At 38.9% G+C, this 27731-nt stretch overlaps 1 protein-coding gene across 1 annotated transcript; it reads left to right on the top strand.

Annotated features, from left to right (window-relative positions):
* On the top strand, window positions 1-26919 carry LOC114650851 (uncharacterized). The gene is made up of 3 exons (XM_028800744.2): window positions 1-48; window positions 14856-14888; window positions 21797-26919. The coding sequence occupies exons 1-3, from the start codon at window positions 9-11 to the stop codon at window positions 25597-25599; spliced, it is 3876 nt and encodes a 1291-aa protein (XP_028656577.2). The 5' UTR covers window positions 1-8; the 3' UTR covers window positions 25600-26919.
* Window positions 26920-27731: the final 812 nt, after the last annotated feature.

Genomic DNA, 27731 nt, shown 5'->3' with positions numbered 1-27731 from the left:
CTTCGGAAATGGGGTGCCAAAAGGAGCGCTTTGCAATTTCTCTGCAGTGTATGGGTATTTTTATGTTTAATATCCAGTTCACCTTTATTCCTAGCGTCTTTCATCTTTCTATGTAGGTGTTTAATCTGTTTTAGAAATGTTCCGGGAGTTTACCTTTACTGAAGAGGAAAATCGAGCAAGCGGCGAACACTGCGCCATTAAGATCCCTGCTAAGTACAACGGCGTCCTTTTTCAAGCCAGTCGATTCATAGGCGCGGGCAGTGAAGAAAACTGATAGAAAATGAAACACAAGGTCTTACCAAAGTGGAAAAGGGGAAAGCGTCCCTGAAAGTAACAGGGCTTTCGGGTAAAAAAAAAAAAAAAAAAAACTTAAAGCGAATTGTAAGTCGGCTTCAACTTATGTCGGTATTCAGATAGGATACGTAAGGTAACGCGTTAAAAATTGTTTTCTTTAACAACTTGTATCCGTATCGCAATCTCTAAACAATAGAGATTTGAAAGAAATATATTGTAAGGAATGTAACGTTTTTTTAGGCCGTAGCGTGCGGACCCAATGCTTGGACAAAATATTTCCAGTCTTTGAAATGTAATTTTAAGTTGTAATTTACAAAAATCGATAAAACTTTTGCCCAGTCTATTTTGGCAGGTACATTGTCAGATGTTGCGATGAGCGTTTTTAACCGAAAAAATAATGCGTTTATGTATAAATGTGGTATCGTGTCACTCTTGTAACAAAACATGCTGTCTGTCATAAACGATACCAGCAGCTTTCCAAAGAATACAACAACCACATTTCTTCTTTGGCATCCATTAAAAAGGCAATTTTAATTTCATTTAAAAATGAAAATGTGTGTGCTTAGCCTAACTACATTGTCATAATATTTCGAAATTGTTCGGCATACTCGTTTAAATCTGACGCCATGAGTTTAGTTGCATCGTACACACGTATAGGTGATACTCTTGTTGTCTACAAGAACTTGAGCTGTACACGTACATGGCTGTCCATTATGGTTAAAGTAATAGCAGTACACTTAAGTTGAGTTAACAACAGGTTTATGTAGTGATGAACCAATATAGAAATTGTGGACGATACCAGTAACTGATCGTTTTTGACCACATTTGCCAATGCCGATATCCGATGGCTCATATTTTTTATTTACTTCAGGTTTGTTTGTTTTAGTTATGCTGAAAATGTATTATGCATTATCAAAGACACAACCAACAGCATGCAGAACTGAAATGAACTTTTTTTATAGTATTATTAACTTGCTGTCTTTTACGCCCATCTTTGCTAAGATATAAGCAGGCAGTACTTTCTGTGGGGGGAAAAAAGAAAGCTATGACCAGTCTCTATAGCAAAAATACTCCAGGTCATGCTTAACATACATATTCTAGGTAACTTAAGAACATCAAGGCACCATGTTGTTACCTAACCTAGCATTGTGTATATAACCAAAAAAAATGCATATTCTTTGTGCCATTCAGACCTTTATTACTTTTAAGTAAAACTAAAATGAAGGGTACAATGAAGCCAGTAACCCTGGGCTTAAGTTGGCTTCTTTAAAAGCATGAATAGTAAGGTTTTCTCAACAAAAAGTAGCATTTCTGCCTTTTCACCTGCAAATCAGTTTCTCTTTTCATTTACTATATTTGACACAGCAGTAAAAAGGTGTTCACTGTCTACACTGGTAGAAGGTGCCAATAGGTACGTACTTGATCGCTGCCATTAGCCAAGGTTGGGAAACGGGCTGCATTGCTTTTCCATTAATGAAGGGCGCAGTTATTTCTGTAGATAGGGGGCTCGCTGAGTTAGTTATTCAGCTGAAAGGGGAAAAAACAAGTTTTGCAACAATTACCTATATAATTAAAAAAGTAATTATTAGGTTGATGAGATTTGTGGTAAAGAAAGATAGGACAGCCCCCTGTACCAACTACTGTATAAATAAATTAAAATAAAAACTTGTGACACTGAAAGCTTGACGTATAAAGGTTTAGGTCATATAATGGGCATTCTGTATCATGTGTGATGTGGATGTGCTTTTAAGAGCTGCAACACAAGCTGTTCCACAATAAAATGCTTTGTAATGCAAGTGTGCCTTGAAATATCGAGAGAGTGCTTTACATTTCAGGGTGATTTTGTTTTAAAGTAATGCTTACATTAAAACTGGAGTAGATCTTGTCTTAACATCTTTCACAGTTTAGACACAGGAGACGTCTTTCACAAGGTACAAAACTTGAAGCTGTATTTTAGCATGCAGGTGAACCGGTTCCTCCTTTTTGTTAAGTGCCCACTAAATTATATTCCTCCACTATTTTTCCACAATGACTCAACTGCCCAAAATGGAAAACCCCACAAACTGCACCGCTGCAACAACAGTTTTATAGGCAATCTGGCAAACATAAATTGTAAAAACCTGACGAAAAAGGTGAGGTGATGCAGTTAAAGTGTTCCTTTTTGTCTCTGCTACTGTTTACGGAGCATTTTGCCCCATGCTCTTATGTTATGCACGGTCCCAGCAGGCCACCTCGCAGTGCTGACCGTGAGTTACTGGTAAATGTACTATGGTACTGATGGGATAGTTGGAAGCTGCAGTTTGATTTGTGGGTTATAAAAAAAAGAAAATGAAATTCATACGTTTTTTTCCCTTTTTTCCTCTTCATTCGGGATGTTTGTTCAACGTAATTAATAATTTTATGATTGTTATATTTATTCTGCAGCAGTTGAATGTGGCTTTGCAGCCACATACGAATTTTCTTCAAAAATCTCTTCACACATCTCCAGCAATGAAGCAGCAACATCTCAGTGCAAATTTTTTTTCCCTTGTGGTTCGCTGTTACTCTGTGCATATCCTTCACCAGTTGACATCTCGCCCAGTTGTTTTCTTAAGTGTTTCTTGCACTTGTTTTTTGGTATCTTGATCAAAAATGTGATCTCTGTACCGTGGATCAAGGACAGTAGATAGAAAGTATAGTAGCTTGGAGAATGTGCCACTGAAGCATTTTGTGACGGGCTCCAAAAGTGTGGTTTTTGCCGTCTGAACTCTGGAATCTGTCTTGGCACACTTGCTAAGCAGGCGCTTAAGCGATTCAACAGATGGAATGACATCTACAATTGTAAATAAATGCGCACTTATGTCTTTAGTGCTCAATTGGTTCAAGTAATCACATTTTACACAAGTTCCATACTGATACGCAGGGAGAAAGGCAGGAAGCTCATATTCAGCACCACACGCAGCAAGAGTGCACTTCTGATCAACCAGACTTTTCATCGTGTAATACATGCTGTTCCAACGTGTCTGGACGTCTTGCTGAAGCATTCTTGTTGGGGTACCAAGGTTTGTTCATATTTCTCTCAGGTGCGAAATGGGGAGCTGTGAGTTCTTAAAATGAGTAATTGTTTACCTCCCAATGGCAACACAGTTGGAGATGCTTCTCTGGCTCAGTAAGCCTTCATTTACAGTGAGCTGCAAAGTGTGCACCATGCAGCTTGAACTTTTAATGCCACTATATAGCTTTTGTCATATTGTGAACATTGTCATGTTCCACTTCACTAACATGTAATATAAAGCTTGTGTGGTGAAAGTTGCAGAATGAGAGGAGAACTCGTTAGCATGCAACACAACTCTTTTTGTCAATCCAGCGTGCTGTTAGACTCAGTGTTCTCATGGGGCTGACCTCTGAGGTTCACATGAGTGAAGCGAAGCTAATGCTGGTGACGTTGTTTCTTTAAAGCTCATGGATATGTATAGTAATTGCATCATATAATGAAGGCAGGGAGACATCTGCAAAGTATCGCCAGCTTGAAAGAATGTACCGAGGTTCCAAATGGTGCAGTAGCTGACAAAATCTTGTAAAAATGTTGGTCATAAAGTGCGATCATTTCCATTATTTTAGTAGTTATGCATTTAGCTCTAGCGCTGTCTTAAGGAAATGCCTTCTTGTTTTGTATGGTTTGCTGTATGAGGCTACCACTATTGAGCCTGGTTTTCGGTTTTATAATTTGCTATGGTGGTTCTTCAAATGGGTAATTTTAAATTTGTGCTACTCGCATTATGTCATTTTTGCAGTTAGAGTAGATAGCAACTCTGATTTTCACAGGAAAATATGACCACTGTAAGATGGATGCTGTATAGTGCCCGACCTGACAGACTGGACACGGGAGGCACGTGTAAAATAAACACTTTATTTTTCTTCGTCTGTGGGAGCATGTCTTCCCCTGTGTCCCACAGGCAAGACACAATCCCAGTAAGCACCACACACAAGTAATACAAAAGCACAAACACTCTTCTCTGGCACCACCACTCCTCCCAGGCAACCTTGTCCTCTTTCCACCCAACTCTGGCTGCTGAGTGGTGGTCGCTGACTCCTTTTATAGTTCATCCGGAAGTGTTCCAGGTGTTTGATCACTGAGTTACGGCTGCACTTACGGGTGTGATGCATATGCTGCCCACATGGGATCAGGAGTCCCAAGTACAGCACCCCCTGGCAGTGCCTGCGGGACCCAACAGGGCTGTACCCAACTCCAATTCCCAGGGAGCCCTGTGGAAAACCAAGGCACTGCTCCACCGCAGGGGGGCAGCCATCTAGCATCCAGGGGGCGGTATTGCAGTGTCCAGGGCTGCTCCCCCTGAATATAGTGTGCAAGGGTGTCCCAACTGGGCATGGACGCCAGCCGCCTGCCATACCACACATCTGACATGCTGCTTTACTAATGATACTTGCCCAATGAATAAACAACGTGCACACCATAATACCATACACCATAATTAAAACTTGATGCAAATGAGACTTTGTTAATTTTAAGAGTAGAGCTGATATACTGAGATATACAGTGGTACCTCTGGTCATGACCGTAATTCGTTCCAAAACTCTGGACGTGACCTGATTTGGTCGTGACCCGAACATGATTTCCCCATAAGATTGTTTGTAACTTCAATTAATCCATTCCAGACCGTACGAACTATATGTAAATATATTTTTTTTTTAAGCACAAAATAATTATACCATACAATGCACAATGTAATAGTAAACTAAATGTAAAAACATTGAATAACACTGAGAAAACCTTGAACAACAGAGAAAACTAACATTGTAAGAGTTTGCGCTAGACCCTTACGAACTGCTTGCTGTAAAACACTTTTTTTTTTTTTTTTAGTTTTAAGCACAGGGAAAAAAAATTAAATGGCACTTCTCTTGCAAAACTTTTCAAACCATCCTCTAGTGGCTTTAAATTCCTCACCTTCACCACTTGAAGGAATTTTTTTTTTTTTCCAGCAAATCGCCATGAATCATCCTGGCTTTCTCGCATATGATCAGCTACGCTATCCCCTGCAAGTTGTTTCTCGTTCAGCCACACTAGCAACAGTTTTTCCACCACTTCCAGCACTTGAGGCCTCTGCTTGGTTAACATTGTAGCTCCTTTTGCAACATCACCTGCTTTGTTAGGCCCTGTATACGCGAAGAAAAGAAAATGGGAAACGGAGTATGGGAAATCATTGGTGCGTACGAATGTGCATAGGGAAACTGGCCGCCAGTGTTTTTGTTCACAACCAGAGTGTGTGGTCGTGAACAGATGCATAATTTTGGCAAACTTTTTGGTCGTAACCTGATTTATACGTGTTCAGAAACATTTGTGACCAGAGGTTCTACTGTGTGTGTGTGTGTGTATGTGTGTGTATATATATATATATATATATATATATATATATATATATATATACACACACACATACATATATACACAGAGGGAAATATATAAATAATTCTACAGATGGTTATTTTGCTTAACATTTTTATTATTTATTTATTGAACAGACACCTTTACAAAGTAAGTTTAATACATACTTGTACAAGAATGGTTAGAAGGCGTAAGAGGTTGGGAGCATGCACTGATGGTGTGTTGCCACACCCACCACACAATGAACTACCTGAAATGGTCCTCCAAATTAGGACCGAGTGCAGCTGTGCAGTGGGTGACACCTCAGCACCACACTAGTTTGAATGGAATTGAACATTTAGGTTTTTTTTTTTTTTTTTTTTTAAATAGAGGCTGGAGTGCCAGTCTCGCCATCAAAATCCAAACCCAAACCCAACTGTCAAACGAGTTTTTCCTGTGAGTTGGGGGACCTGCTTGCAGGGCTGGATGCAGGTTAATGTCATACCCAGGACAGAGCAGTTGCAGGTTAAGGGCCTTGCTCAAAGATCCAATGGAGTGGAATCACTTCTGGCATTTACAACCTTAGCATTGCTGGCACAGATCCCTAATTTTAGAGCCACCACTCCACACAGAAGGTGTAAGCAACAAAAAAAAAATGAGTAAGAGGCAGTAATACTACTACTGTATAATTATACTTGCATGTAGACTATGACAAAAATCAGTATCCTAAAATATTTGGCACTATAATAGCAGCTATCCTGTAGTAAAGTCGCAAAGCAGTTCTAAAATATTTAAAGAAAATGTGTAACTTCAACCAGTCCAAAGGAGAACCACGTACTCAGTTTGAGGGAAGAGATAAGCAATTCTTTCAGAATCCAAATTGGATCTAGTAAATGGTCAGACAGATAGGAGAGTTGTTTGTGAACTATGCTTTTTAGAGTCTTTCACAGGAAAGGCTGGAAGGAGACGGGATGGTAATTCTCAGTGGCAGATGGGTTGAGACAGGGTTTCCTGAGATTTGAGAACACAATAGGGAGAATTCCAAGGGTCAGTCAGGCATTAAAAAGATACAGTATATCGGAGATCAAGAAAGGATAGGTGGAATGATGATCTGATGAAATTGCGTACACTGCACAGGTGGTTGGTCTGAGGTTACGGATCAGAATATCGGTTATTTATAGTAGAGAAGGAGGAAAGAGATGAATGACACATGCGAGTCTTCAACTGTTTTTGGATGTTAGTGACTTTTTGAAAATGGAGTGAATCAAAATCGTCAGAAGAGATGGAGGATGGTTTTGGAGCAGCAGGATGACTTAGAGATACTTCAAGTAGAGAAGAGGGAAATTTTGAAAGAATTATTACATTGCAGATAGTGATGGTTTATGGGAGAAATCTGTATGTATTCAGAAAGGATGACTGTTTCTTCTTAAGGCAAGCACTTTCAAGCAGAGCACAATTCCCTGTGAGTAGAATGGTGAGTAGAGGATGGCTAGGGGTGGGGATTAGAGGCATGAGAAGGGTAATAGTCAAGAGGACAGTAGGCATTGAGAGAAGAAAGTGAGTGCTTTTGCAGAGTCCACATGCTGGGTGTTGTAAAAGTATTTCAGTTAAGTATGTTTCTTTTTGTTCCCCCAACATTCATGCACTACAGATCCTGAAAACTGTACAATGACAGGTGCAGTCAGTTTTGTTTTCAGTAGGCTTTGCACCTCCAGTTCCTACCCAGGTCCTGTTTTGCAGAATGTGGATTTTGGGAATGAATGAATAAGATATTCAAACAACTACAGAATGTTAATGGTTTATTTACATAAGATTAAATTATCATCATGTTTGAAATGACCTTCCCTCATTGTTTATTCTAGGGGCTTGGAGGATCCTAAAGTAACAATAGTTAATTGAAAATGATGTTTATGGAAAATTTGACTGCTGGAAAACTTCTTACGTGCTGAGCACTATGAATTTGTAATGGTTGACTGTTTACAGTTGAATGCATAGCCACTTTAATAAATGGTAAAAAGTATAGTTTTGCTCCAAACGTTTTGGAGTAGTATACAGTATATACTTCAAATTTCTGATTGTGTCAGTTATCTCTGATTTCTTGCTGTCACTTATAAGACCAAACATTGCTTCTCTGCCTTTTGGTTATATATAAAATCTGTTGACAGAGACTGACATTTTTTTTCAAGGTCAATGAAGTTGCTTGATGTTCTGAATTATGCAGGTTGGTAGGTCCACCACGTTGCTGGGTTTTCTGGAAAAAAATGTGATTGCTGTGGACCTGTCATGAGGCTTTGAAAGAATATGAGAGCCGAATCCCTGGGGAAAATGAATAGAATTGAGAAGACCAGACTATGCTTGGATAGAGTGAAAACATGAATGCAAAAAATATGAAAAGCCTAAATTGATGAAACAGTTTAGTTTTAGTGCCATCATGGTGAAAGAATGGATCAAATCATTTCCAGCAAAAAAAGAGATACTAGATGGATACTTGGTGGAGTTTATTGTTGTTATGCACAGTGAAAGATGGATAAGGTTGTGTTTGAGTTAACAGATATTTTGCATGTGTACAAATTTATAGATGATGGAATGAACACTATGGTTTTGAAGTTTTGTTATAAAGGAAGAATGAAAAGGTGACATTTTGCCATCAGTAATGGAAATTGGAAGCCTTGGAGGATATGTCTTTTATAATGGGCAACCAAAAATTTTAGCTGTGGTAAGATGGGTCATGTAACCACTGTTAATCCGTCTGTTGTTAGAAATGCTAAGAAGACATTAATTTGATTAAAGAATGTAAAGAAGTGATGGTGTGTAACCTGAGTAATGAACTAACTCAACCCAGTTATTCACAGAAACCTGATTTCTATAATGCTGTAAAGCCTTAAGATGTTGCGTTTTTAGCCTCTGAGAAACCTGGTTAACAGAAAAGAAATTTCTTTGCGAATAACCTGATTGTGGCAAAGTTAACTCTTAACCAGGTTACTTAATAAGGATTTTGTATCACTAAATTTATGTTGATGAACTGAACATACTGTACTAAATTCAGCAACACAATCTTGAGAGCAGCAGGGTAACACAATAAAAGTAACATGTCTTAAGTTGTCCATTTAGTTTTTAAAGTAATAAGTAACATACTGCAATACTTAAATCTTATTAAAGTAAAAATATCTGTTATTAATCCAACAGCAAAATTAGGTATAAGGCAAGAAGCATGCAAACTGTATCCATTGCAGGGCTCATTCGCACATTGGTGTACTTGGCACAAGGATCAGGCATATTGAGTCACAAATGTAATTAAGAAAGTAAATGCTAGTTAGTGGGAGATCCTTCTCTGTTGCCTGTTGGTTTTGGAATGAGGTGCTATCCTTCAGGAACTTCATCTCTTTATTACAGTGGGGCTTAAAGCAGGGCTAGACTTTTTCCTTGGGCAGCCTCTCGGAAAAGTGCGTGAAAGCGGAGGCGGTGTTAGTGACAGCACCCTACTACATTCTGAGGTGGTATTGCTTTCCACAATGGAGTCAGGAAGGTGATCCCCAGGCACACATGCGTAACACCCTTTAGAAACAAAGCTGATCATCTGCTTGGATGAGATGTACAAGTTCGCCACTGAGTTTTAATGGCAGTTGGCATGAACTGGTGTGGTTTGCCATTCAGCAGAATTTACCTGTTTTGTTCGCAATTGCACTATTGCAGTCAACATTTACATTTTTCAGAGAGTTGGAAAAATTATATATGAAATATGCTTTAATTATACCACACCAGCAATAATCCCTGTAGGGAAGATGCCAATGAGTTATTAATCTGTTTTCATTTCTTGCATAGTCTACTTTGCAAGGATCGTTCTACAGTATCACATTCCATCATAGGGTAGACTCCAATTCACACCCACACTGACCAATTTAAAGAAGTCTTTCAAAATAACCTCGAACATTTTTGGGACGTGGGAGGAGTATGAGCAAATTCCACATAAATTAATGAAGATTAAGATTATTCTTCTGAATTTATGAGGCACTGGCTCTAACCACAATGTCCTCATGCTGCCCTAGAATCATTGATCTTCCATTATTTACATTAAGTGGAGTTATAACACATCAGATTTAAAGGTAAAAATTCCATGCCCAGGACTCATGTGAATATGCTCCATAACGGACCCCTCAAGCAGTCAATTGGCAAATAATTGCCTTTTATGCTTTAGGGAGTTGCATTTCTGTTTCAAAAGTGTAGAGACTTTGGAGTCTGGGAGATCACTCCAGTTTCAATGGCTCAGGTTGACAAACGTTGTGCTTGGCATTTACTGACATGTCCTAAGTTTGACTCCAGTTTGTGTGGAGTAATTTAGAGAATGGACGGCACGGCTAATTATTCAAACAATTGTCCATTTCTTTATAAACTGATTGTGTTTTGGACATTAAAATTAGGAAATGGTAAACAAAACCCTTAGGGCAAAAAGTAAGTTGCATCGTATTTTAATAATTTAATAATGTGACCAGGGCATTTGTTACTTTTATGTGTGTACATGTTTAAATATATCGAATAGAAAGAAAAATTATTAACTTTTGAATACCTCTTATACCGATTATAGTAGTTAACGGTCTTTCCTGCCTTTTAATCTGTGTTTACGAACCTTAAGATACAAGTAGTGGCGGTTTCCTGTTTTAACTTCTTGTGTTATATTTGGGTATTAATGTTGGCCTTATTTTTGATGTACTTCATTGAGCAGCATGTATAAGGTTTAGTTCTTGTAAGGTTACCTTGCATTTTGTATTTAGACACACACATTAATTTTAATTTTGAATAAAACTGTCATTTTGATAGATACTTTATTAATCCCTAGGGGAAATTCACATACTCCAGCAGCAGCATACTGATACAAAAAAACAATATTAAATTAAAGAGTGATAAAAATGCAGGTAAAAACAGACAATAACTTTGAATAATGTTAACGTTTACCACCCTGGGTGGAATTGAAGAGTCGCATAGTTTGGGGGAGGAACGATCTCCTCAGTCTGTCGGTGGAGCAGACAAGCTGCTCCTCTGTCTGGAGATGACACTGTTTAGTGGATGCAGTGGATTCTCCATAATTGATAGGAGCCTGCTGAGCGCCCGTCGTCTCTTGCACAAAGAATCAGTATTGGCAGTCCAGTCCAATTTATCATCCAGCTGCACTCCCAGGTATTTTTAGGTCTGTACCCTCTGCACACAGTCACCTCTGATGATCACGGGGTCCAGGAGGGGCCTGGGCCTCCTAAAATCCACCACCAGCTCTTTGGTTTTGCTGGTGTTCAGGTGTAGGTGGTTTGAGTCACGCCATTTAACAAAGTCCTTGATGAGGTTCCTATACTCCTCCTCCTGCCCACTCCTGATGCAGCCCACGATAGCAGTGTTAGCAGCGAACTTTTGCACGTGGCAGGACTTCGAGTTGTATTGGAAGTCCGATGTATAGTGCATCCGGAAAGTATTCACAGCGCATCACTTTTTCCAAATTTTGTTATGTTACAGCCTTATTCCAAAATGGATTAAATTCATTTTTTTCCTCAGAATTCTACACACAACACCCAATAATGACAACGTGAAAAAAGTTTACTTGAGGTTTTTGCAAATTTATTAAAAATAAAAAAAACTGAGAAATCCCATGTACATAAGTATTCACAGCCTTTGCTCAATCCTTTGTCGATGTACCTTTGGCAGCAATTACAGCCTCAAGTCTTTTTGAATATGATGCCACAAGCTTGGCACACCTATCCTTGGCCAGTTTCGCCCATTCCTCTTTGCAGCACCTCTCAAGCCAGGTTGGATGGGAAGCGTCGGTGCACAGCCATTTTAAGATCTCTCCAGAGATGTTCAATCGGATTCAAGTCTGGGCTCTGGCTGGGCCACTCAAGCACATTCACAGAGTTGTCCTGAAGCCACTCCTTTGATATCTTGGCTGTGTGCTTAGGGTCGTTGTCCTGCTGAAAGATGAACCGTCGCCCCAGTCTGAAGTCAAGAGCGCTCTGGAGCAGGTTTTCATCCAGGATGTCTCTGTACATTGCTGCAGTCATCTTTCCCTATATCCTGACTAGTCTCCCAGTTCCTGCCGTTGAAAATAATCCCCACAGCATGATGCTGCCACCACCATGCTTCACTGTAGGGATGGTATTGGCCTGGTGATGTGCGGTGCCTGGTTTCCTCCAAACATGACGCCTGGCATTCACACCAAAGGCTTCAATCTTTGTCTCATCAGACTGGAGAATTTTCTTCAGGTGCCTTTTGGCAACTCCAGGCGGGCTGCCATGTGCCTTTTACTAAGGAGTGGCTTCCGTCTGGCCACTCTACCATACATGCCTGATTGGTGGATTGCTGCAGAGATGGTTGTCCTTCTAGAAGATTCTCCTCTCTCCACAGAGGACCTCTGGAGCTCTGACAGAGTGACCATTGGGTTCTTGGTCACCTCCCTGACTAAGGCCCTTCTCCCCCGATCGCTCAGTTTAGATGGCCAGCCAGCTCTAAGAAGAGTCCTGGTGGTTTCGACCTTCTTCCATTTACGGATGATGGAGGCCACTGTGGTCATTGGGACCTTCAAAGCAGCAGAAATCTTTCTGTAACCTTCCCCAGATTTGTGCCTCGAGACAGTCCTGTATCGGAGGTCTACAGACAATTCCTTTGACTTCATGCTTGGTTTGTGCTCTGACATGAACTGTCAACTATGGGATCTTATATAGACAGGTGTGTACCTTTCCAAATCATGTCCAACTGAATTTACCACAGGTGGACTCCAATTAAGCTGCAGAAACATCTCAAGGATGATCAGGGGAAACAGGATGCATCTGAGCCCAATTTTGAGCTTCATGGCAAAGGCTGTGAATACTTGTGCTTTCTCAGTTTTTTTTTATTTTTAATAAATTTGCAAAAACCACAAGTAAACTTCTTTTACGTTGTCATTATGGGGTGTTGTGTGTAGAATTGTGAGGGAAAAAAATGAATTTAATCCATTTTGGAATAAGGCAGTAACATAACAAAATGTGGAAAATGTGATGCGCTGTATATAGGCTGAACAGGACCGGAGAAAGTACAGTCCCCTGCAGTGCTCCTGTGTTGCTGACCACAATGTCAGACCTGCAGTTCCCGAGATGCACATACTGAGGTCTGTTTGTAAGATAGTCCACGATCCATGCCACTAGGTATGAATCTACTCCCATCTCTGTCAGCTTGTCCCTAAGGACCAGAGGTTGGATGGTCTTGAAGGCGCTAGAGAAGTCTAGAAACATAATTCTTACAGCACCACTGCCTCTGTCCTAGTGGAAGAGTGATCGGTGTAGCATATAGATGATGGCATCCTCTGCTCCCACCTTCTCCTGGTATGCGAACTGCAGAGGGTCGAGGGCGTGGCGTACCTGTGGCCTCCGGTGGTGAAGCAGCAGCTGCTCCATGGTCTTCATCACGTGACGTCAGAGCGACAGGCCGGAAGTCGTTCAGTTCAGTAGGATGTGATATCTTTGAGACTGGGGTGATACAAGATGTTTTCCAAAGCCTCAGGACTCTCCCCTGTTCAGGCTCAGGTTGAAGATGCGCTGTAGAGGACTCCCCAGCTCCAGCGCACAGACCTTCAGCAGTCATGGCAATACTCCATCTGGACCCGCTGCTTTGCTGGCATGAAGTGTCCTCAGCTCTATGCTCACTTGCGCTGCTGTAATTGTGGGTGGGGATGTCTCTCCTATGCTGGTATCAGCAGAAGGATGGGTGGAGGGTGTAGTACTCCGAGGTGAGAGTGGGTTAGGGTGGTCAAACCTGTTAAAGAAGTTGTTCATTTGGTTTGCTCTCTATGTCTGTCTCGATGGTGGCACCCCGCTTCGAGCTGCAGCCAGTGATGATCTTCATCCCATCCCACACTTCCTTCATGCTGTTATTCTGCAACTTCTGCTCCAGCTTTCTCCTGTACTGCTCCTTCGCCGCCCTGAGTTGGACTCGGAGTTCCTTCTGCACGCGCTTGAGCTCATGCTGATCACCACCTTTAAAAGCCCTTTTCTTCTGGTTCAAAAGGCCCTTGATGTCACTTGTAATCCATGTCTTGTTGTTAGCATAGCAGTGTACTGTTCTTACTGGAACTACAATGTCCATACAGAAGTTGATGTAGTCAGTAGTGCAGTCAACAACCTCCTCGATGTTCTCACTATGTCCCTATGTCACTATATCCTTGCAGGATATCCCAGACCATAGTTCCAAAGCGGTCTCTCAGAGCCTGCTCTGCCTCGGGACCACTTCCTGAATGAGCGTGTGGTTGTAGGTAGCTCCGTCACTCTTGGTTTGTAGTGAGGCTGAAGCAGAACCAGGTTATGATCTGCTTTCCCAAGTGCAGGCAGCGGTGTGGCACTGTATGCGTCTTTGTTTGCATGGTGTTACAGTCCATATACTGGGAGAAGGCAGGTAATGTTTTGTCCAGCGTCACATGGTTAAAATCTCCAGCGATTAGCACAAGCGCCTCAGGATGCTACATTTGTAACTTAGCAACAGCAGAATGGATGATGTCACTCGCTATCTCCACGTCTGCCTGAGGAGGGATGTAAACAATAACAACAATGACGTGTCCAATCTCTCTGGGCAAGTAATAGGGACGCAAACGTACAGCCAACAGTTCGATGTCCCTACAGCAAGTGGAGATTTTGACGTTTACATGTCCAGAGTTACACCACATTGTATTGACATAGAGAGCTAGACCTCCTCCTTTGTGCTTCCCGCAGGTACTTGCGTCTCTGTCCGCTCTAACTGTGCTAAACCCGGGTAGCTTCACGTTAGCATCTGGGATGGTGGTAGTTAGCCACGTTTCGCAAAAGCACAACAAACTGCATTCTCTGTAGGTTCTGACATTTTTCACCAGCGCAGCCAGTTCGTCGATCTTATTTGAATATAAATATTAGAATTATAAATCTAAGCTTACCTTCATCACAAAGCATTCATTTGAAAGGAGCTATGCAAAGTAAAGCTTGAATGTTTGATCCACACTGAAGGCATGGCAAATTATGAATTGCTCTGAAATTAGTTAACAGTTTTAGATGACTCTGTCTAAACTGTTCTCTCATACTGGCTTTATTGTCTCACTAATAAACTATTCCTAAAACAGTTGTTTGGATTGCTCACTTTAATCTGCTTACCTATGTTGTATAAGGTTGAACATAACTGGGAAGTTGAAATTGACTGTTATTCATTGCAATTTTCCTTCTAGGGATTGTTTCAGTTCTCTTCATTCTGTATTCTGGTAAGTAGAATGAATTAAACTTAAATAATTATGTGTAAAATGATCAAGCTTTATAAATATGAGGGAAGCTCAAAAAGTAAACTCATTTAATGTGGTTCAAGGTAACGGGTTGCTAAGCCAAACCAGTAAGCCAAGCAGGGTCCACTTATGTGTACACTCACTCTAACACTGGACCAATTTGGAACCATCATGTAACCTAACCTACACTATTTCAGGCATATAGTAGGAAAACTCATGGAGTAAAGGGGAGATTATGCAAATTACACATTGACAATAACTACAAACAAGATTTAAACCAAGGTTGCTGGATCACTGAAGCAGAAGTGCTGCTCGCTGTGCCATCAAAACAATATAAGTATATGACAAGAAAGCCCTTGAGTTTAGTACACTTGGTGTGGTGTTTTTTGTTAGAATTTGTTAGCATGTTTAACCAGCTTGACAAACCACCATTTGGAGGCATTCTTATTTGCTTGCATAAGTTGTGCTCCTTTCCAAGAATCCACTAAAATATTACTGCGTCAAACTTTTTGAACATGCATTCAGGTGATTTCCATAGGTTTAGCAGCAGAATTGAAATGGATAAGAAGCTAGTAGTTCTTTGTATTTCTTCTTTGCTGCAAACTGTCGGTAGAGCTTCCTTCAGCTAGCTAAGGTACAGCAATTAAAGATGACTACACAAAATCGGCAGCATAACTGTGATCTATGTTACTATTTACTAAATTTAAAAAAACTTACTTTTGTATTATGGTTACATTTAATTTATCTTTTAATGGTAAAGGTTGATATTTGAGGTTGAGGTTTTCATGTATGGTACATTAATAGAAAAGTACACGTGTTAGGGTTGTGGCTCGATTTTGGTTTACTTGTCTTTTCAGCATTACTATTGAGAAACTGGTTCTGAATTTAGGTCTGTTTTTATGAAAAGCTTTGAATTTGTTTCTTAACTAGCTTCTATCAGTGCCCTTTTTGCCTTTTGTTCCAGAATTCATTTTAAAGCAGCACCTGGTATAAACCTTACTTATGTCTTCTTCGTAGTCTTTCTTTTGGTGGGAGAACGAGAGAATTGAGATGAAGAGCTGTTGGTCTGATATTTTGAGGATGGCAAGTTGAATGAGCACAGCTCATGTTCCTGGCTAGCTGGATTAGGAGCCCTGTACCTATGGATGCTGGCCCAAGAGGGATGGGTAGCTGTTTGTTTTTATGTTGTATTTGAGCTTCGTGTTGTGTCTTTTAAACTCTCATGTGTTGGTAAAAAGACATTTTTGTTCCACTTGTAGATTGGTCTGTTAGTACAGGGTTCTAGACAGCTTAATTTATTATATCGCATCAACAATCTGCACTTGTAGCTCAGAGACTGTTAGTCACCAAAAAATATCTGTGTATGCCGCACACATGTACTCTTACTTTTCCTCTAGAATTCTTTTTCCTTTTGAGTGAGTCTCATTCCTGCCTTAACCTGACACTACCAGAATGAGCACTGGTGCTTAATTTACCTGTACTGGAAAACAGTACTGTACTGTCATACGTAAGACTACATTGAGATAAACAAAAGTCATCTGTGATGCAAAAAAACTATCATGGTCACAGTCCTTGTTAAAATCTAAAGCTTGAGAGGTCAGTTGATTCTCTAAATTCTAATGGGCATTTTACATGGAGAAGGCACATTGTCCAAGCAGTTGTACTGGCTTGTTCTACACGTGTGTGTTATGAAAGGCTGCAATCTGGTTGGTGGTGCACAAGTTAGTCAGTCTGTGACGGTGCTATTTTTTTTCTGTATTAAAGAGGCATAGCTTGCCTGAAGCTAAGACTGAAAGGAAAATGAAACTAGAAACCAGTACTAGATTATAAGAGTAACATTTTAAAATTATCATACTGTTTTTCATTAAAATCCCTCACATATCACTCCCTTCTGTCCTAACTCTTCTCTCATGTCCACAGTAATAATTTATACTCAAATTAATAGCAATGATGTTTGATTTTTGTTTGATTAATTTGAGAATGTAGCAAAGCATTGTATGTGGGATCATATGTTTGTTGGAAAAAAATGACCGTGACATATTAAGTCATATAGCAGAAAAGCACACGTGGCTTACTCATTTTCTCTTTTAATGGCTTTGCTTCAGAGGATAGTGCTGGTTATACTATACATCAGATATATATATAATCTTGAAAGAATGAATGTATTTGTTTTTCTCATGTCTGTCTTTTATTATGGCTTTTCTTAATTATTTATTATTAAACTTTATACTGACCCCAAAGTGTGTAAAAGTGTAAGAATAATCCATAACACAAATTAATTCTGTAATTTTCAATGACTTGAGTCTGTTTGTTGGTTGACAGTTCATTAAAACTTGGCACAAAAATTGTTCTTAAACGTAGCTGGCCTTCCAAATGGTCATCTGTGAGGACAGTGTGGTATCGATTTTTAATGTACTTCATATGAGAGAATATACGTGCTACCAAAGCATGTTAACAGCCTTCGAGCGTGTTCGCGCAGAATGGGGTAGATGTGAGCATCACGCCAAAATGAAATCAGATCCACGGAATTTTGGGATAGCTTGTGTTGAGTATTTGGATCTTCACTAAGTTCCAACAATTCCATTTCGAACTTCTCTGGCACATGTCAGGTTCCATCAGGTGTGGCTCTGAAACAAGCTGTAAATCATTGTCATTGACGCAGATATCGGAGAATCGAGCCTCAATTTCAGTGACTAGTGAACCGAGCACTTCACAGAGCTCATCAAAATGTATTTTTACAGATGGGTTGTTATTGGGGAAAATTACTCAGACAAGGAAAGAATTCAGAGAGCTGCTGCTTTTGAAACTTGCCGTGAAATAATTTCAACTTGCGCTGAAAAATTTTTATACTCCGCCAGAGGTCACAGACTCTTTGATTTCTGCCTTGGAGTTGCTTATTCAGACTGTTGAGTTCACTCAAAAGATCGCTGAGAAAAGCCAGGTTCATGCAAAAGTTGATGTCATCGAGTTTACAAACCACTCCTTTGGATGCATAGAACTCTTTGATAGTGCCTTGCAATTCATAAATTCTATTTATAACGGATCCTCTTGACAACCAACGAGCGTTTGAGTAATATAAAATGTCCTCTTTCTCAGTTGAATCATCATTTTGGAGGAGTTCTCTAAACTGGCGATGATTGAGGGCTCGAGCTCGAATGAAATTCACAATACCAACGGCGTCTTCCAATGTGGTGTTCAAGGTTGCAGACTTGGCACATAGAGCTTGTTGGTGTATAATACAATGCAGTGACAATGTGGGAGATTCTGGATATTGAGAGTGAATTTGTTGTTTAGTAGAGTCACAAAACCGCCCGTTGTTCCTACCATTGCAGGAGCTCCATCTGTACACACAGCAACAAGTCTCTTTAGATCCAATTTCTTCTCTACACAAGTGTTGTTAAATGCTGTGAGAATATCTTGTGCTTTTGTTGTTGATTTGAGACTGATTAGGGACAACAACTCTTCATGGATGTCAAATGTTGGTGACATTGTTCTGATGAAAATAAGCAGTTGTGCCATATCTGTTGTATCGCAGGATTCATCCAACGCTACAGAATACAAAGTATTGGACTCTTGACATATTTTGTTCAGTTGATTTTTTTAAGTCAACCGCGATATCACCTTGGCAGCTCACAATTGTCCTTCATGATATAGGTAAATCTTTAAATTTTTGAATTTGAGATGGTTCGAGACACTGAACAGCTTCAAGCATGCGTGATTTGAATAGCTCTACATCAGTATATGGTTTTCCAGCAGCACCCAATTTGAAGGCGACTCGAAACGTTGCCTCAACTTCCGGATTGTGAGAGGATGATTTGAATTTGGCGAACATGGATGTTCCTTTTGTATGGCTCTTGTTCAAGGAATCATACGCTTGCTTTCTGGCCTCATCTTTTAAATTGATGTACTTCATGTGTGACTTACAACTCTTAGTGCTGTTTTGCATTTGATCTCTTTAATGCTCTTATTTGCGTCTTGCATCTTAGGCACATCATGGAGTTTCCTTGGTTTGACATGAAGAAATTCAAATCTCATTCACTGTTGAACTGTCGATTTTCATCGTCTACAGTACATGTCCGGATGTCTTTGACGGCAGTAACTGCATTATATGGCCAGTAAAACACAACGATAATTATCAGATGAGGAAATGATGGATCTGACTACTTTCGTTGAAATTTAAGCATGCTGAACTTCAACCCTTTTCGGTGCCATTTGATTGGCCACTTTAGTTACCGCGGGAATAATTACAGCAGTACTTGCGAAAATCTACAGTGCATGTGCACTCTATCCGCAGTAAATATCTAGCTTCACTGCTATTGGCATAACTTGCATTCAGTTTGGCTGCATTTCGTTAGCTGTCATTGACCATTCCATCAGGTATGAACGCAGAGACCAAACAAATCTTCGTTTACGTTGTTTTTTCGTTGAACATTTATGGCTAGTGTGAACAAGCCAAAATGCTGCAATCACTTGTTTCACTGATACCTTCATGACGGCCACAAAAAAAGACCTTGAAGGCCGCACTTGCCCACCTCTGCTTTAGACTATTGGAACCAATAGTACAGTATGTCTTCACTGCCTTTTCTCTCTTCCATACATATTTTATAAGGACAGGTTTGTGAGCCTAAGGCATTTTTGCTGTGAGATTTACTCTACAATCATTAAGTTTTGTGCAAATTTATTTTACACTTATATGATTAGACAAATACCTGACTCAACTGAATTCTTCTGTGTATTATGATCAGAGTTGACGAAGAGAGGGTAACAAATTGAAGTTGACAGGTCAGTTGATTCAGCTCATGTAAACAGTTATGTTCAAAGTTCAGGCCAAAAAAAATCAGAAAACTGAAATTTTTAACATGACATCACTTTTAGTAAGTGTATTTAATATTTTGTTCAGGCCTCAAAAGTTTGTCCTCTGACATTTATTGGGAAAAGTAATATATTCACCGATAGAATTTTTTCAAACTTTGAACTTTCAAACTGGAACTTTTTCTTATTCGAATTTTCCTGAAAATCATTAGGTAGAAATTTATTTGTCCCCTTGGTAAATTTGACTTTTTACAGAAGGTCAGTAATTAAATAAATTTGTTATGACAAACAAAAATGCTCTCAAATTACACAAGAAAATGACTAAAAAGAAAAACTTCTAACATGGCAGTCACAGTAAGTCATTATGCAGATGTATAACGCCAGTGTTTCTAGTTTTTCATGTTCCACTTAAAAGAATTTGAGAAATGCCTTTTTTGTGTGCATGATGAGTATTGCTTTCTATATTCTGCTGTATAGTTCTATGCAGAGACCAATAAATCTCATTGTTACACCTTTGCTGTTGCCATATATGGAACCTGTGTTCGAGGATAGTGGTTTATAGAAATGCAATGCAACATAAATGGGGTAGTTTTTCCTCCCAAACCCATTTGCAAAAGCATCCCATTCAATCTGGGCTTAATTTTGTCCAGACTTGCTTTTACCTTTTTTCCACATTAGACAGCAAATGAGAAGAGGCTACATAGATACCATATGGTGTATTGCTGAGATGTGAGTTGTGGCAAGTTAGTACATTGTCCGACACAAGTTATTCTTTTGCCTTTTTGTATGAATATTCAGAATTTCCTGGCTAATACCAATATGTTCTTTAATAATTCAGTAGATTCAGAATTGTCCCCACATTTTCGTCTAGGAATGATTGTAACTGACTGAAGCTGGATGGATCATTTGCCTTAACTGTTGCCCATATTTTGTCAGGTGACACATGTAGATCTGTAGCATGGAAAAAGTCACATTTGCCTTTATTAGTACCTAATCCATATTTATCATGACCTCTTGGGATGCATTGCAAGTGTTCTAGTTGCTCGGCCCCAGTATGCCCTGTCACTAGAATTTTAACCAATTGAGAGACATGTTGGTATTCCCTGCAGTGTTGGATTCATATGTAGAAAATATTGTCTGAGTAATGGCACTTACATCACCAAGAATTGCCTACATATTGTAGTAATAAATCAGCATATCCTATAGAATGTACCATAAATAAAATAAACACATTTAATAAAATGCATAAATAACAAAAAACCGCATGAACAATCCACTATTACATATTCTCCCATTCTCACATTGAAGTGTTGTACTGCCTAACTACTACTACTTATACTGCTTGGTAATGCCGTATGTGCAACCATCATATCACTGTAGATTCGGGGAATTAAAAAAAGGGGTGCAGAGTATGATATATGTTGAGCAGAAAGAATTGTTTTTGGGGATGGAAATCCCATAGAATTGAAATAGGTAAATCTGTTACTTTGGTGGTTAGTGTTTTAGATGTAAACATATTTCAGATGGGATATGCATTTAGACTGAGCTGGACTTGTGCACTCTCCAGGGCTGCTGGAATTGACTACTGTGCAGCCATGACCCCGAATTTGAGTAAGTGGGTTTGAAAATGTATTGTTACGCAACATCAGAATAACGTCTCGACATGATATGCAGCACAGTGGTAAATCAGTGATTCTCAGTAGAGGAGTGTTTCGTCCTTATTTATTTTTTTTATTGTACTATAACAAAACAAACACTGCTATATGGAAAAAAAGTGTATTTAACAATACAATCACAGTTTGTTGACAAAGTCATATGAGAAAACATGATCAGCAAAGGGTACGTATTGTAGTTGAGCTCTTGAGTATATTTGTTTTTATTTCTTTTATTTCCTCTTTTATCATTTTAAACAAAATAATCCATTATTGTTCTTGTTTGTATTGTTTGTTGGGAATGAGGTCCTGACGCTTCTAGGCTATGTTAATGCTAAATGCCCTCTTTAATAAATTAAAAATTTTTTTTTTTTTTTAACTTTCATTTTTTATATAATTACATTTTGTATAATTTTATAACTATAGGTGTTACAGCATTTGACTTCAACTATTGCACTGACAAGGGAAATGGCATAATTCAGGATTTTGAAAATCTGGGAAAGTGTTACCACTGTGAAGATGGATTTACATATTATTCTGCGTGTCATTCAGATTACATCTTCAGTCCCATGAATTCTCAGTGCAGGATGTCTTTATCTGCCCCTCTACCAGATTTTTGCAATGAAAAAGCAAACGGTCTTTTCCAAGATAAAGATAACATTGCTGGTTTTTATAGGTGTTCCAAAGGTGTCACTATTTACAGGATTTGTCCAAGCCCCCTTATTTTTAATAACATTTCATTGATGTGTGACTTTCATTCTGGTAAATTCAAGTTGAACAATTATAAAGTAGTGTTAACTCATGATCTGAAATACTGCGTGAATATGGATGATGGTTTCTATTCCAACCCTGAAGATAACGGAGGCTTCTATCAGTGCAATGAAAACAGGACTTCCTATTTTTATTGTAGCTCAGGACTTGTTTTTAGCCTGCTGATCACTAACTGTGTGTTCCCATCTACTGTTCCAAACCAGTTTTTCTGCAGTTCATTGGATGATGGAAAATATCCTGACTTGAACAACTCATTGTCTTTCTATCAGTGTTTAAATGGCTTCACTTGTTACATGACCTGTACAGGGCATTACAGTTCTAGCAAGTATTCCTCAATCTGTCATACATCCACATATACCTCTGTATCAGTTACAACAGAAGAAAACCTGGGGTTTGATGCAGATTTTTGTTACCTTAAAAAAGAAGGATATTATCCTGATCCTATGAACTATACAAATTTCTACCAGTGTGCAAATGGCAACACTTATTATTTAATTTGTGAATTTGGCAGAAATTTTAATCCTGTTGTTCGTGATTGTACCCTTCCTTTAGATCCCCCCATATTATCATTTTGTATTTTGAAACCTGATGGTTTTTACAGGGACCCAGAAAATGACAGCTGCTTTTATCAGTGTGACAGCTGGATACCAAACTATCAGAGATGCAGTTACAAAAAAATATTTAACAACACTAGCTTAACTTGTGAGGTAACACATTATATAGAGTCCACCACACCAGTCTCTAAAACAGTGGATAGTCATGAAGGAACCTATAAGCCCAATACAAAAAACTCTACAGACGTATCTAGAAGTGCTCCATCTTTAGTGTTCTATGAGCTGGACTTCTGCATTCAAAAACCTGAAGGGTATTACTCTAATCCCTTGGATCAAGAAGGATACTACAATTGTGTAGATGGAATAACTCTGTACTACAAGTGCAGAACTGGCTCCACATATAATCCTTTAGTCATTGGCTGCACCCAAAGTATTACTACTCCCAACATCACATTTTGTATTTTCAAATCTAATGGTATTTACATAGATCCATACAATGAGCAAGGTTTTTATGAATGTAATTTCTGGTTCGCTAAATACCAAAAATGTATATCCCCTATGATTTTTAATCATTCACTTTTAATTTGCACTAGTTACTCAACTCTTCAAGCACCCACAACTGTTAAAAGTACGGGAACTGAGACTCCATTTTTAACCTCAGAAAATAGTTCAGTTAATATAAACATTGTCACGTCACTCAAAACTGCATCTCCCAGTACTATTATGCCTGAAGTGCTATACACAAAAACTGTTTTGTCAGAAATTGCAGGCCCTAGTATATTAATGAAATCGGTAGCAGTGGCTGCAACAAATACACATTCCACAGTATCAATGAAGGTAAATAATACAAGAGGCATGATCAAACCAACCACAAGAGAATCAACAAAAGTAGAAAGAAGCTCATCAAAGATGGTATCAACATCTAAAACACTGTCAATCACAATCATGGAGCATCTTAAAGGAAGGAAGCGCACAACAACTGTTGAAACAAATGGAGCCCTTGTTTACACGGTCAGTATGAAAAATATTTCTGTGGGAGAAACTGTTTTATCAAACAAAATAGCTGCAGCTGGGACCACTGTGACTCAATGGAAAAGAATAGAACCTACTGTGCCAGACTCTCCCAAAGCAGGAGCAAGGATAACCAGCACATCTTGGGCAATCGGCCCATCATTTACCTCTGCTGATAAATTACTGACAAGTGATTTAAAGGAATTAAGCAAAATAACCACAGTTGAAATGACAATGGAAGAGAGATTACCACCTAAGATTAATTCAGCATTTACAAATAAGCTGACAGCAACAACTGTGAAATTATCTCAGCCAAGTGAATGCTCAACAACACTTAACTCAAAAGGGGCAACAGCAGTTCCTTTTATAAATACTAAGAATATTTTTATTAGAACAACTAATATTCTTTTACATTCAGATGGTTCAAGTGGCTCTACTGGGACTCTGGCACAAACCACAAAACCTGTTTTACCAGAACCTCAACGAGTAAGCTCCACTATAAAATATTCGACAATGATGACATCATTCAGACCTGTGACTAAACTGAAGTTTACAAAAGAAATAACTGATAAATTCATGGTGGACCCAACAATGTTGAAGAGAAGCTCATCCAGGATGACTTCACTATTTGAGCATAAATTGCTGGAAACAACCATGGAGTCCCTTCAAGGAGATGGACATTCAACTGTTGTTCAGCGCAGTGAAGGAACTTCAAGGCTTTCTTTAAACAATGGGAATACTTCTACGGGAACAATTAACACCCCCTCATACCACACTGGTTCTCTTGGCTCAGTTGTATTGCATATGCAAAACACGGACCCTGTTGTGTCAATAACACAAAGAGCAAGGGTAACTATGACACCATTTACTTCTGTTGCTAAACTGTTAATGGTGAATGTTACAGAGAATTTGACCAAAATAACCCCAGTTGAAACGAGAAAGCTAGAGAGAACTTCATTCAAGACAACATCGGCACCTGCAAGTATCTTGGATATAACCACAGAATTACCTAAGCACAACAGAAGTTCAGCAACTGTTATATCAAGTAGATCAACAGAAAGTCATTTTATTAGTACTGAGAATATTTTCATTGCAGCAGCTAATACTGTTTCACATCAGAATGGTTTTTCAAGCAGCACTGTGACTCAAGCCATAAGTACAAAACCTACTGTGTTAGAATCTCTAGGGGCAAGCATAACTATGAAATCTTACACAAGTAGTGCATCATTTAAATTTGTGGCTAACTTGATGGGTGTAAATGTTACCAAAAAAATAATTGAAACGAACCCATTGGAAACAACAAGGGAGAAAAGCCCACTGAAGATGACTTCATCATCTGCAAACCTATTGCGTGTAAAAAACACAGTGTCCCATCAAAGAAAAGGACAGTCAACCACTGTTCAGGCAAGGAGAGTGACTGCAGCTCCTTTTTCATACGGTTGGACTACTTTCATTGGAACAACTAATAATATCCTGTTGCGCCGAACTGGTTCTCCAAGCACAGTTGCTCTTGAGCAAAACCTGTGGTATGATGCAGATTTTTGTTTGTCTAAAAAAGGAGGATATTATCCTGATCCTATGAACTATACAAATTTCTATCACTGTGCAAATGGCAATACTTCCTATTTAGTCTGTGAATTTAACAGAAATTTTAATCCTATTGTTCGTGACTGTACCCTTCCTTTAGCTCCCCCAATATTATCATTTTGTATTTTGAAACCTGATGGTATTTACAGGGATCCAGAAAATGACAACTGCTTTTATCAGTGTGACAGCTGGATACCAAACTATCAGAGATGCAGTTTCCAAAAAATATTTAACAGCATTAGCTTAATTTGTGACATAATGCATTCTGTACAGGACACTGCATCATTCTCTGAAAAAAATGGATAGTCATGTAGGAGCCTGTATGCCTAATACAAAAAAATCTCCACCTCGACTTCTGCATTCAAAACCCGGAATGGTATTACTCTTATCCCCTGGACCAACAAGGATACTACTATTGAGTGGATTGAATAACTCAGTACTACAAATGCAGAACTTGCTCCACATACAGTATAATCCTTTAGTCACTGGCTGCACCCAAAGTCCTGTTACTCTCAACATAATCTTTTGTATTTCCAAAAATAATGGTATTTATCCAAATCCATACAATAAACAAGGTTTTTATGCATGCAAAAAACTAAAAAAACAAATGTTCATCCCCAGTGTTTTTTGATGAGACACTTTTAGTTTGTACTAGTTACTCAACTCTTCAAACTCCCACAACTATTAAAAAAACAGGAACCGAGGCCCCTTTCTTGAGGGCAGAAAATAGTTCAGTTAATACAAATTTTGTCACATCACTCAAAGCTGCAGCTCCCAGTACTATTATGCCTGAAGTACTATATGCACAAACTATTTGTCAGAAATTGTAGGCCCCAGTTTATTAATGAAATTGGTGACAGTGGATGCATCAAATACACATTCCTCAGAATCAATGACAGCAAATATTACAAGAGAAAAAATCATGGTAAAACTAGAGAGAAGCTCATCCAAGATGGTAAAAAACATCTGAAGAATTATTGTCAACCACAGACATGGAGCACCCTCAAGAAAATTGGTGTACTAATTGCTAAACCAAGTGGATCCCTTGCAGTTCAAATGGGCAGTACAGGATATATTTCTGTGGGAGAAACTGTTTAATCACACATAACAGCTGCAACTGGGACCAGTATGAGTCAAGTGAAAAGCCAAGAACCTACTGTGTCAGAATCACATAAAATAGTAGCGAGAGTAACTACCACATCTTGGACAATCATACCATCTTTTACATCTCCTAATAAACTGTTGGGGGTAAGTGTTACAAAGAAATTTGGTAAAATAATCCCAGTTGAAGCAACAATGAAAGAGAGTAGTCCACCCAAGATGACTTCGCATCAATCAACAGCATCAATCTTGAAATTATCCCAGCTGAGTGGAAGTTTAACAACACTTAACTCAAAAGCTGCAACAGCAGCTCCTTTTATAAATGCTAAGAGTATTTTCATTAGAACAAATATTCTTTTGCATTCAAATGGTTCAAGTGGCTATATTGGGACTCTGGCACAAAGGACAAAGCTGTTTTATTAGAATCTCAAAAAGTAAACTCAATTATAAAATTTTGGGCAATGACAGCATTGTTCAGACCTGTGACTAAACTGATGCTTAAAAAAGAAATGACTGATAAAACCATGCTGGGAATGGCAAGGTTGAGGACAAGTTTATTTTGGATGAATTCAGCATCTGAGCATAAATTGCTGGGAACAACCGTGGAGTCCTATCAAGGACATTCAACGCAGTGAAGTGTCATATTATGCTGATTTTCCTAGTTCTATGTTCCAAGAGCAAAATACAGAACATTCTGGGTCACTAAAAATAAGAGTAACCTCAGTCTCTGGCAGCTGGCACATTATTTACCTCTGCCACTAAATTATTAGCAAATGTTACAAACAGATTGAACAAAACAACTCCAGTGGAAACAACAATTGTAAACAAAAACTCATCCAAGATTACTTCAGCATCTGCAAATGAATTACCAGTAACAACCATGAAATTATCTCTGAGAAATGAAAACTCAACAATAGTTATGTCAGATAAAGTGAGAGAAGGTCCTTTTATGAACAGTGAGAATTTTTTCATTGGAACCACTAATGTTCAGCCAAATGAAACTGGCTCAATTCTCACCACTGTGACTCAGGCATAAAACATAAATCCTGCTTTGCCAGAATATCAAGAAGTAAGCTTGAGTGTGAAATCTCAGACATTAAAGATGTTATTCAAACATGTCATTAAATTGATCCAGGAAAATGTTACCAAAGAATTGACTGATTCTACAATGGTAGGTAACACCTCATCCGAGATGACTTTGGTATCTGCAAATAATTTAAGAGAAACAAGAGTGGAATAACTTGGGGGTAATGGAAGTTTGACAGCTGCTTAACATACCATAATGACTTCAGTTCCTTCTTTAATCAGTGAGAATACTTTTATTGGAACAGCTAATG

Source organism: Erpetoichthys calabaricus, chromosome 4 (assembly GCF_900747795.2).
Source record: "Erpetoichthys calabaricus chromosome 4, fErpCal1.3, whole genome shotgun sequence".
In the NCBI taxonomy this organism is placed as follows: domain Eukaryota; kingdom Metazoa; phylum Chordata; class Cladistia; order Polypteriformes; family Polypteridae; genus Erpetoichthys; species Erpetoichthys calabaricus.
This window is presented reverse-complemented; position numbering and strand designations above follow the sequence as displayed.

Bases quoted from the DNA above. Each gene is read 5' to 3' on its own strand.
- LOC114650851 (XM_028800744.2), top strand. From the start codon at position 9: ATGGGGTGCCAAAAGGAGCGCTTTGCAATTTCTCTGCAGT. The intron at 49-14,855 runs GTATGGGTATTT...TTTTCCTTCTAG, and splicing joins CTTTGCAATTTCTCTGCAGT to GGATTGTTTCAGTTCTCTTC. The intron at 14,889-21,796 runs GTAAGTAGAATG...TTATAACTATAG, and splicing joins TCTCTTCATTCTGTATTCTG to GTGTTACAGCATTTGACTTC.